We start from the raw sequence: 12,719 nt of genomic DNA, 5'->3' as shown, positions 1-12,719 counted from the left end.
CCTAGCCAACCTGACAATGTTACAAAACCATTATAGACTGTCCTTTGTCAGCTTGGCACCCATATACTTACTTCTCTTTAAACAATACTTAATTCCCAAATGGAGATAATAACAAAGTTACGTTTTTGCCTAACATGGTATAACTCTCCTGTATACAACAAACATGCTAACCCTTTCCCAATAAGAGGATACAAAGTCCCTTTTTTGTTTTTGGATGATATTGTTTTCCATATTGATTCATACTCCCCCCTTTGGTATCCTGTAACTTCAATACAGAGATATAAAATTCACTATTATTAACATGGCTTAGATGGTAGAGATATGAGACAGTGGAAAAAGTATATACAAAGAGTGGTTAATATAAATAAATATTCACATCAAAAAGGGAAATGGGTATTTATAGTATCACTACTATAGCACTCATTTCTGTAACTGGTAACTTGGTCATAACTGGTATTTATCAAGCCAGCTATTTGAGCATGATAGTAAACATGGAAAGACTGGTGAAATCATGAGCATGGGCTCACTGACAAACTTGATTTCCTGTGAAATGAGTTCATTAGTCACAAGCGATGCTGTGTGAAATACCATGATTGTGAAAAAGGCATTCCATAAGTCCACAGATAGTGATTTCAGCTGAAACACTGGTGGGCAAGGAAGGCAAATCTATATGCAGAGCAAATGTCTACTTCACTGAGAACACAGCACTGCCTTTCCCATGATGACATGGTCCAATGTAATTAACTGGCCACTAAGTTAAGAGATGGTCCTCTTGGGAAATGTTGCCATAGAAAAGTTTCAGCATTTTATTCAAATCCACTTTAGTGAATGGAAATCCATGTTGTTGATACCAATGCATAACCTCCATCTGTGGCACCACTCTTTTGTTCATGAACCAAAATGTACTTTCTAGTGGTTCTGCATCTCTGAACCCGAACTAATGAATCTGGTACAGGGGAACAGAATCTCAAGGAAAGGTTCTCAACTGGTTCTGGGTTATCTGGAATTGGTTCTCTCATTCTGCTTTTATAATATAATGCCACATTTATATTTAAAACATTCCCAGTACCTATACAAAATCAAATAAATTTTTTGATGACAAACACAAACAAGGATATTCAGGTTATACTCACTAAAGACTGAATCAACATAGTAAGACAACTTTTCTGAATCTCAGGAGGTACATTTGCAAAACTTCTCTCAGACCAAAACCTTGCAAAATGCTTTACAATCCACCTGTTAAAAAAAAAAAAAAAATCAAAGAATCCCAAGTTAGAGAAATGAGAATATTTCTAATTATAATACTCAAATAATACTTTTATTTTCAATGATGCAAGTTGTACATATATATGTGATGAGTAATCTCTATAGTTAATTTTGTAAGTTCTCTGATGGACTTAATTATCTCCCTTTTCTGTAAACACATATTTTAAATCCACTCTAAGTGATGTGCATGGATTTTAACATAATCATGGTTTGAATGAAGCAAAATTGATCCCAAGCATCTTGAGTAATATCTAAGTCAATACTTCTCACAATTGTTACAACTAGTTAAGCCTTAAGCTACATACAATGGGCCCAAGAAAATAGGCCAGTTCCAAAATTTCCCAGAAAATTAGAAGAATGGAAGAACAAAATGCCTACATTAATAATATCAACACTACCTCATATCACTTACTTCATGCAGTCAGCAAAAAGACTGTCCACTCCAACTGTATGAGCAATAATCAGGCACTCTAATACAGACGCCAACCTTCTGGGAACAGGCTAAAATTGATAGAAAACACCAAAGGTATTCTTTTTCAATTTACAGAGGCTAAAAGCATTTGGTTCATAAAGATGATCTGATTTATACACCTAAACTTCAGAATAAATATGTGTAATTCAAAAGTCTGTTCTATTATATTTGAGTATCACTAACAACCTTTAGTCTTATAGAATAGCATTTGAGCTCTCTCAGCTGTCAGAATGCACACATTTAATTCTAATTTAATTTAGCTTCATTTAACTTTTACTTAAATTCAATTTAATTAACATATACTGTGTTATTAGTTTCAGAGGTAGAATTTAGTGATTCATCAGTTGCATATAATACACAGTGCTTATCAAATCACATGCCCTCCTTAAAGCCTACCACTCAGTTACCCCATCCCCCACCAACCTCTCCTCCAGCAACCCTCAGTTTCTTTCCTGGAGTTTAGAGTCTCTTATGGTTTGTCTCCCTCTCTGTTTTTGTCTTATTTTTCCTTCCCTTCCCCTGTATTCATCTATTTTGTTTCTTAAATCCCACGTGAGTGAAATCGTATGGTATTTGTCTTTCTCTGCCTTATTTTGCTTACATTTAGCTTAATTTTTAAAAATAAAATGATGTAATAATTTCTAGAACATCACATTGCAATGCAACCATATGGTCTAATCTGCTTCCTAAAGTATAAATATACTTTAGTACGTGTGCAATGGGAGGTCCTACACTGACCTCAGACAAAACGAGAGAATTAGATCATAATTATGTAACATAGTTTTAAAAGCTCATATACAGAAATAAGGAATTAAAAGAAATAAAATATAGATATAAATAGTGACAAGTCACTGCTCTTGGTGTTAAGCCTCTGTGCTACATATTGCCCGTATCATTTCTTTTCAGGCTTTGGATTATTTCCTAAGACATCTATTGCTGATTAGGGTGAATAGAGTTCAACTTCTCTTTTTACACATTCATTTGTTGTAATGTGAGGCTTATACACTTAATAAAGATCACTGATCAATTTATGTATATGGTCTCTAAATGTGTCCCTCTGAAGATCTGCTCTCAGAGAACAGCAAAAGCTTCTTTAGAATCGCATTCAGCATTTCTAATAAGGTCAGTGATTTACAACTTTCAAAATTATGAATTGCTATTAATTTGAGTTTCTAATATGCTTCTCCTAAAATATCATATTGGTGTTTAGTAAATTGAATGTAAATATTTTGTCTTGCATATTAACAACTTGGTTAGTCCCTCTGAGATAACTGGAGGTACTCTGGATTATTCTAAAATTAGAAATGGCGGTCAGTATACAGATTATACAGTGATAATTCTATCAAGTTAAATACTTTGGTTTTCTGAACGACTTCAGATAATAGTATCAAACTCAGGGAAGAAATTACTGGTATAAATATAAAAACACCCAGTCTAAATAAAATGTAAAAGTAAAACAAGAGTTAAAAGTCCAGCAATCTGGGGCGCCTGGGTGGCTCAGTGGGTGAGGACGCTGCCTTCAGCTCAGGTCATGATCTCAGAGTCCTGGGATCGAGCCCCGCATCGGGCTCTCTACTCAGTGGGGAGCCTGCTTCCTCCTCTCTCTCTCTCTGCTTGTGATCTCTCTCTGTCAAATAAATAAAATCTTAAAAAAAAAAAAAAAGTCCAGCAATCTAATTTTATTTAGGAATAACCAACCTTTGATAATGTGCTGTCCATTAACTGATGTATAACTTAAGAAAAATTCCCATTAAAAAATATTAAGATACAAAGTAACTTGGGGTGTGTAGATGGCTCAGTCCCTTAAGTGTCTGCCTTCAGCTTAGGTCATTATCCCAGGGTCCTAGAATCCAGCCTGGTGTCAGCCTCCCTGCTCCACAGAGACCCTGCTTCTCCCTCTGCCTCTAACCCTCCCCACTGCTTGTGCTCTCTCCCTCTCTCTCAAATAAATAAATAAAATTAAAAAAAAAAAAAAAAGTAACTTGCTGTTTAAAGCAGAGACTAGCAAACTATACTTGTGGGCCAATCAAGCCCACCACTGTTTTCGTGAATAAAATTTTATTTGAACATTGCTATGATGTTCATTTACATATTGTGTATAGTTGTTTTTGCTCCACAACAGCAGAGCTGAGTAGCTGTGATAGGGAACATATGGCCCACAGAGCCTACAATATTTGCTATCTGGCTTTTTACAGAAAAAGTTCACAGACCATTGGCTTAAGAGGTTAACTTTAGCTCTCTGAGAATTTTACTTATATAAAAATGCTAATTCCCAAGTATTCTGTAACAGGATGATTGACCTTTAGTCATTTTCAAAATCTGCTTGCAGAATTTGGGAAGACATATGTTTATTTTTTTTTTAATTTTTTTTTAAAGATTTTATTTATTTATTTGAGAAAGAGACAGTGAGAGAGAACATGAGAGGCAAGAAGGTCAGAGGGATAAGCAGACTCCCCAGGGAGCTGGGAGCCCGATGCGGGACTCGATCCCAAGACTCTGGGACTGTGACCTGAGCCAAAGGCAGTTGCTTAACCAACTGTGCCACCCAGGCGCCCCAAAACATATGTTTAAATTACCACCTAAAATGTGTTTTTTGTTTTTTTTTGTTTTTTTTTAAATTTATTTAGTCAGAGAGAGAGAGCGAGAGCGAGCACAGGCAGACAGAGTGGCAGGCAGAGTCAGAGGGAGAAGCAGGCTCTCCGTGGAGCAAGGAGCCCGATGTGGGACTCGATCCCAGGACGCCGGGATCATGACCTGAGCCGAAGGCAGCTGCTTAACCAACTGAGCCACCCAGGCGTCCCTAAAATGTGTTTTTAAAGAGGAGGCAAGGAGCACCTGGTTGGCTCAGTCAGTTAAATGTCTGACTCTTGGTTTCGGCTCAAGTTATGATCTTATGGATCATGGGATTGAGCCCCAACTGAGGCTCCACACTCTGCGAGAAGTCTGATGAAGAGTCTCTCCCTCTGCGCCTCCCCCCCCACTTACTTGCACACCGGTGTGCTCTCTCTCGCTATTCGTAAAGTAAATAAATAAATCTTAAAAAAAAAAAAAAGAGGTGGCAAAAATTATATAATATAAAGCTAACTGTAGTTCTATAAATTAAGTCCAAAAATTTTAATTGTGTAAAAGGTAAAATTGTGAAGTTAATGAAGTAACTAAAGCTTGTTAGTAGTTCCAGGGCCAGTTACCCATTACTTTATACCCAAATTTGTATTACCGCAGAGTGTGTTATAATAGGCTTACTATATTTAAGTCACCGCCAAGAAACTACATAATTGAGTTCTAGAAGTTAAAAAATTGTATTTGTATATTCATAAACATATATTGTAAACAATATATAAAGCAAAAAGTTTAAAGATCAAGTGATAAAATAAAAAATTACTGTCTCAAATGTCTGTTACCACAATATAGATGATATTAAAAGAAGCAAAATAAAGTGAAATAAGTTTTCAACAAAGTAGAATGACAATCTTTTTAAAATTTCACTTTCTTGGGGCACCTGGGTGGCTTAGTGGATTAAAGCCCCTGCCTTTGGCTTAGGTCATGATCTCAGGGTTCTGGGATTGAGCCCCACCTCAGGCTCTCTGCTCAGCAGGGAGCCTGCTTCCCTTCCTCTCTGTCTGCCTGCCTCCCTGCCTACTTGTGATCTCTGTCTGTCAAATAAATAAATAAAATCTTTTTAAAAAAATTTAAAAAGTAAAATTTCACTTTCTTGTTTTAATCTCCACAAATATGCCTTTTGTGTTTTAAAACTAAGTGAATTACTGTTATTTGTTAAGAGTTCACCCTGCCCTGGTGGTCTCCTGCAGACACATCCTCTTCAACTAGGCCTTCCTCCAAGTCTCCTCTTATAGCAGACCTGTACAAACTTGCTACTATACCACCCCTGCCCCTGATTTCTCCTGTGGCCCTATCCCCTTCAATATACCCTTGAATGGAGCCCATCCAAAGTGATCCAGTAAGCCTGGCAGTCTGCAAGGGGCAGACTTGCCCCTGAAAGGGGCAGTTCTCCAAAGTGATTCCACTTTGGGGAGAAGGAAAAATAACTACACACAACAGTCCAAATGTGGCTCTAGCAGTGGACTGGGTACAGACACCACGTCTGATTGCAGGACCTGCCCAAAAGCAAAAACTTCTCAGGGCACAGGGAAAGTCTCTGCAGTTTGGTGCTACTGCATCTCTGACATGTATGCGGTCTGACTTAACTCAAGCCCAAGGCAGCCCCAAAGAGGCCCATTAAAAACACAGGGACCATCCCCTGCCCACAACAGGCAGAGAGCCATTTCAGACAACTGGACTGAAGGCAACAGTGGCTCAGCCACATCAGCCGGGCACATGCAACACACATAAGAGACACCCCTGAAGCACCAGGTTCTAGTGAACAAGGAACACTTCACTGTCAGACACCAGACCTCTTTTTCATAACCCTACTATTTTCAAGGGCAGGAGATAAAGCTGACTTAGACATAAAAATATATTCAGAGAATTAGACAAAATGAGGACACAGAGGAATATGTCCCAAATGAAAGAACAAAACAAAATCACAGCAAGTGAGCTAAACAAAATGGAGATAAGTAATATGCCTGAAAGAGAATTTAAAGTAATGGCCATAAAGACACTTGCTGGACTTGAAAAAGAATGGAGGACTTCACTAAGACCCTCGACAAAGAGAAAAAACAAAACAAAACAAAACAAAAAATCAGACATGAAGAACTAAACAACTGAAACTAAAAATACAGTAGATGGAATAAATACTAGAGGAAGCAGAAGAACAAATCAATGACCTGGAAGACAGAATAATGGAAAGTCTATAATAACCTATACATACTCATAAACATATTAAAAACTAGAGGCAATGGTCCAAAGGATATCCCTAGAAGAGATTATTTTTAAAATGTTATATGTAACTGGTTTGTTGAGGAATCTCAGCTCAGAGATATTAAGATAAAACTTTTTTCCTAAGTAGTGCTGGCAACAATGCTGTGTCAAATTCCCTTTTTTTCCCATCCCTTAATGATATTATGGACAAATTCTAGTATTTTCTGGTTATTTTTGGTACTGGAATTCAGCACAATACTGTTTAAACACCTATCTTATATTTTACCTTACATCTTTCTCTCCCCCATCACTTACTACATTCACAGGTGGGGAGATCTGGAATAGGGAATAGAGAGAATGGTCTGTTCTCCTTCTCCTCCATTTTATGGGTCTAACTCTTATGGAAGAGGGCTATGTATGACCATATAACTAACCAGACACAACACTGCAGTAGGCTGATGTCACTGAGTTTGCTCTAATTAAGATATTGATGGACTTTGCTGATGACTCTTTTAGGAGTCGACTTCACTCTAGCTTCTCAGTGGATAAAGATTCTTCTAGTGGTTCATGATGCACAGTGCTTCCCTAGGTGGGACACAGCATCATTTGACCCTGTACCAGCATCCTCTAATCTTCACAGAACCACTAAGGTCCTCTTCCTTCCTTATCTACCATGTTAACTGGGATGTAAAGCAGATGCCCCATACTCTCTTCTATATATGATAATAGGAATTGTCCCTAATAACCAAGAAGTACTGACTTCTCCCTTTAGAAATCCCCACATTTGAGTATACTCTCACTGGTTTCTCAGACATATTCCAGACGCCAAGAAATCTCTTACCATTTTATTCTTTTTCTTTACTAAACTTTTTTTTAAAAGATTTTATTTGTTCATTTGATAGAGAGAGAGAAAGATAGAAGGAAGCAGAGAGAGAGGGAGAAGCAGACTCCCCACTGAGCAGAGAGCCTGACGTGGGGCTTGGTCTTAGGACCCTGGGATCACGACCTGAGCTGAAGGCAGATGAGCCACACAGGTGCCCCATTTTCTTTTATTCTTAAATGGAAACTCCAGAGTGGGTTGATTTTATACATGTGGTATATGTCCATCTGAGGGTAATACCCATCTCCTCACTGCAGATACCCTCTATCTTTAATCTTTATTCAGGATATGTTTGTATCTCCCTCCTAACTTTAATTTGGCTGGGAAGATGGGGGAAGCAGATGAATGAGAAGGAAAATCTTTCATCAAATCCTTAATCCTTCACCTTCTACAAAGCTGAGGACACCACAGACCACTCTTCTTCTTCTAGTTCCCTTACTTGTAACAACTGGAGTGAATGACTGATTAAAGGTAGCTGAGGAGTTTATAACTGTTTCTCTGTAAACTCTGAGTGAGTGGTAGTGGAGGTGGTGCTATATGCAACTATTCATGGAGTGGTTCCTCAGTTACAACTTATACAGAGGTAGGCAAAGTCCTACCTAACACAAAAATCTAAATTTAAATATCATTCAAATTATTAAAATTACCTAATTACAATTCATACAATGCATACTGTGGTCTCAAGTACCCGGTAAGAAGGAAATGTTGAGGGGCACCTGGGTGGCTCAGTCATTAAGCATCTCCTTTCAGCTCAGGTCATGAAACCAGAGTCCTGGGATTGAGCCCTGCATCGGGCTCTCTGCTCTGTGGGAACCCTACTTCTCCTCTCCTACTCCTCTTTTTCTCCTCTCTTACTGTGTCTCTCTCTTTCATATAAATAAATAAAATCTTAAAAAATTAAAAAAGAAAAAGAAGGAAATGTTAATGTAAAACAATTCTTTTAAGATTTGTTTTTCTGGGGGCGCCTGGGTGGCTCAGTGGGTTAAACTTCTGCTTTCAGCTCAGGTCATGATCTCAGGGTCCTGGGATCGAGCCCTGCATCGGACTCTCTGCTCAGCAGGGAGCTGCTTCCCCCTCTCGCTCTGCCTGCCTCTCTGCCTACTTAGGATCTCTGCCAAATAAATAAATAAATAAATAATCTTAAAAAAAAAAAAAAAAAGATTTGTTTTTTCTGTTGATTATAAAAGTAATATATGGGGGTGCCTGGGTGACTCCAGTCAGTTAAGCGTCTGCCTTCAGCTCAGGACATGATCCCAGGGTCCTAGGATCAAGGCCACATCAGGCTCCTTGCCCAGTAGGAAACTTACTTCTCCCTCTCCGTCTGTCCCTCCCCCACTGCTCATGCTCTGTCTCTCTCTCTTCCATTCTCAAATAAATAAAATATTTTAAAAAGTAATACATGACCATTGTATAAAATTTAGAAAATGTAAAAGAGCATAAATTAGAAAATAAAAAATAACCTATCAGTCACAGAGTAAATTAAAACAATAGAGAATCTAAGAATAATGTACAAAATGACATCTGTACAAATGCATAGTATGAGATCCTTCTTTAGACAATAAATTTATGTTTGCATAAACTAAAGTTAAAGTTAGTGTTCATATTCTACCTGGGGAGACCGAGAGAATTAATATTCCACCCCAAGTACATGCTATAAAGAGAAGTCAGAGGAAGGAACAGTGTGCTTTCAGGGGAAATGATCAGTGAAACACTTGTGATAAATGTGTTTGATAAATGGAGAAGGTAACTTTGGTCCTTGACTGTCTTCTCTTAATTCCAAACCCTGATTGAGTGCCAAGTGTATATTCTACCTTTAAATTATAAAGGATGCTCGTATGTCATCTTGATAAACGCATGTGAATTTTATTTTAGCTAAATAATCTGAATTAATTTCTGGTTTTTGGCAAACATACTATACAAGCTGTTTCTCAACAAGAGTTCCCATAAATTAAACTGACTTAATATTTTAAAACTGAAAGCACTATTCACTACCAGAGTTAAAAATCCAGTAGGTAATAATGGGTGACTTTAAGCATTGGGTAAAAGATTTCTGAGACTCAATAATTACCTTCTGAAAGAAATTACAGTAATCTCTTCTTAAAATATAGATTGCTACTTCTTTTAGTCCTTCTAGTCCATACATATCAGCCATATTGAGTATCTGACTAAAATAAAAATAGATACATGTTAATTCTCCAATTTAAAAACCAAGAAATAACACACAATAATTTCCTGATAATATATAGTCTGTTTAGAAAAAATAATAATCTGAATTATTTTAACTCTAACTCCCTCTGCTATATAATAAATATCCTTTATGGGTAATAAAAAGGACACAGGTCAAAAATTGAAAGCACTGTCACATGACTTGGTTAGTGGAGAATAACAAGAAGTAAATTTGGAGATGTTTCAATCAAAATCCCCTCATATTTTCAATGCCATATATATCAAAGTTCAGGAAGCTGCTTCGAAGGCTGTAAAAGTTACAAAACACTTTGCAACAAATTTGTATAATAAAACCTTACTTGGGAGAAGGGTAATTAATTGATGCTTATTATAATGAAAATCCCTATCAATGACTCTGAGATTAGAAACAGTATCCAATGACTCATAGTTTCCACTGCTTCTTTCATTTGGCAAGTTTATTTCCCAGTCCCACACTTCCTTTAGGTATTTAGGAAACCGACAAGCCTTGAGAGCATTATAAAATTTCATATAGGTTTCCAGGGGGGAAAACTTCAGTACTTAATCCCTGTGACTCATGACACTTTCCCTCCAAAATTTTATTTATTCAGTTTGTAATTAAAGGAACCAATGAAAATTTAAATTAAAGGAGCAGCTTTCATTTGTTTGATATTCGTACAGCAATAAAAGAAGAGGACATCAAAAAAATTAGAAGAGCAAGGTATATTTCACTTTCCAGAATGATTTTAGCAATTTAGATGGCATATCACTGAAGAGTTCCACAACCATTGTTGTTCTTCAGGATACCTATATTCTTGAAGTAATGTTAAGATTTTTCTTTTTCCTTTTCTTTTGCTGCTTAACAGAGTAATCCTAAAATCTAAAAATAAAGTGGTAAGATAAATGTTCAAAATTTGATAAAGATTCGATTTTACTTTATAAAAACCCATTTCTATTTTCCAAAACAAATATAAGCATTTTTGAACAAAATAAGAGTCAAATACTTTTCTTAGTCTTCTAACTATGAATTGCTAGATCATCTTTTTCTTCTAAATAAGGTGATCTACTGTTTTTAGATATTCCCAACACACAAGATACGGCAAAATAATAAATGTGAAGCTTTTACTTCACTGATACTTTACAACATAGCTCAACAAAGCAGAAACCACAAAGTATTAAAACTTTTATATTTAAAATCACTAAAAAGTAATACATACCCAACATTAGCTTTGTTTGGAAAGTCCAAAGTTCCTCCATATATAAAATGCATCATAACAGTCATTTCTACATGGTTTATACTAAAAAAATAAAAGAAAACTTAATTCAAATCCAGAAATAATTAAAGTTTAACTGATATCAATGATACATTCTATTTTCTCATAAAATTTTAGTCAAAATAAAGTTTTAATCTCACTTTTACCTGAAGAATATATTCTTCAAATAATATCCATGCAGTTATACCATTAATCTAAAATGAAGTATAAATGCAGCTATAGATTTTTATATGTTACACAATGTTATTAATATGTTATTAAATCACTGGTACCTGTTGAGCATCTTCTGTAATGAACTTTTATTTATTTTTTATTTATTTATTTGACAGAGAAAGCGAGAGAACACAAGCAGGGAGAACAGCAGAGGGAGAGGGAGAACAGGCTCCCTACTGAGCAGGGAGCCCAGAAAGGGTCTCAATCCCAAGACTCGTGATCCGAGCTGAAGGCAGACACTTAACCAACTGAGCCACCCAGGTGTCCCTGTAACAAACTTTTAGAGTTAGAAGGGATCTGAGAAGTCACAATACAATCTCTCGCTCATTAGAAAATCCTCTCCTCAGCATCACTGGCAAATGGCCTCTGGTCTTCTTAAAGCCCCAGATAAACAACTCTATCCACTAGAAAGATTCTTGTTATGCTGTACAGATTTCTGAATTTGTAATACCTATCCAGCTGCTCTAGTTTGACCAAAATCCCTGTTACATAGGTGAAAAGTAATGACATGACTAAAGAAGGAGCCTGGAGTGATAATTTTTATGTCCTACTAACTACTGGATCTCAAACTGAATTCATGGCCTCCTTCCTCTTTCCCACCTCCCCCAATACCCCAGATTCAGTCTCCTTTCTGCTATTCCCATTTTGTTCATAGTACTGTTATAGGGCTTCTTGCATCTTGTCTCACCCTCTGCCTCTGTGCCAAGGGGACTGAATTATCTGGTTCATGGGCAACAATCACTGGTCATTGGTCAGGAGGAGCTCAAGATGAGAGGTAACTGGATTTCCTTTTTCCTTCTTCTCTGCTGAACAAGTATGAAGAAGTGATTGGGAAGAAGTGCATCTACAACAAATGTCAGACTTACTTTCAGGTGGGTTGTCATAGAAGGGACATAGTAAGCAAGTAAACTTTGGTTCTTGCATTAACACACATTTTACTGCTTTAACAGTTTTTATCAGTAATAAAGGAAATTTAGGGCACCTGACTGGCTCAGTTAAGTATTGACCCTTGATTTTGGCTTTAGGTCATGATCTCAGAGTCATGAGATGGAGCCCTCATAGCACTCTCTGCTCAGTGGGAAGTCGGCTTGAGATTCTTTCCTGCTCTTTCTCCCTCTGCCCCGCCCCTGATTGCACACACATTTTCTCTAAATTAAATAAATAAAATCTTTTAAAAATAATAGCAGAAATGCTTTCTTACTTCATCTGCTAGTTCTCGCATATTATTTTGAACAGGAATAAAGCATATTATTCACCCACCTCAACTCTAATACCATCTAGATTATAAACTATAAACCTAGAGTCTGAGATTCTTCTTAATTCCTTCCTTCATTATATCCCACCACTTATACCTTCAAAAATTCTTCAAATCAGCCTCTTCTATTTCTCTTCGAACTACTCTGGGTTAGCCTCTTATTTTCTCTCATCTGTACTATGATTATATGTTCTCTCTCATGGGGGTTTCCTACCTGAAATAATCCTTTCATATCCCATTTCCCATACTAGTATTAGACTGAAAACCCTTCCACAATTCTCCACAGCCCATAGAAAAAAAGTCCAAATTCCTTAGCTTGGTATATAGTGTTCTTTTATCATCTGACCTCTAGTTCTC

At 36.9% G+C, this 12,719-nt stretch overlaps 1 protein-coding gene across 2 annotated transcripts in view; it reads right to left on the bottom strand.

Moving 5' to 3' along the window:
- Positions 1–12,719, bottom strand: part of BTBD8 (BTB domain containing 8) — a 105,884-nt gene that overhangs the window by 27,497 nt on the left and 65,668 nt on the right. For both annotated transcript variants that reach the window (XM_082688672.1, XM_082688673.1), the window contains 4 exons: positions 10,838–10,918; positions 9,505–9,601; positions 1,679–1,767; positions 1,134–1,236 (listed from right to left, as the gene is read on the bottom strand). In XM_082688672.1, coding sequence (XP_082544798.1) covers positions 1,134–1,236; positions 1,679–1,767; positions 9,505–9,601; positions 10,838–10,918 — 370 coding nt within the window. The remainder of the gene's footprint in view (positions 1–1,133; positions 1,237–1,678; positions 1,768–9,504; positions 9,602–10,837; positions 10,919–12,719) is intronic.

This window comes from Mustela nivalis, assembly GCF_964662115.1.
Source record: "Mustela nivalis genome assembly, chromosome: 10".
NCBI classification, from domain to species: Eukaryota; Metazoa; Chordata; class Mammalia; order Carnivora; family Mustelidae; genus Mustela; species Mustela nivalis.
Note: the sequence above shows the minus strand (reverse complement) of the source record. Positions and strands in the feature narration are given on the sequence as shown.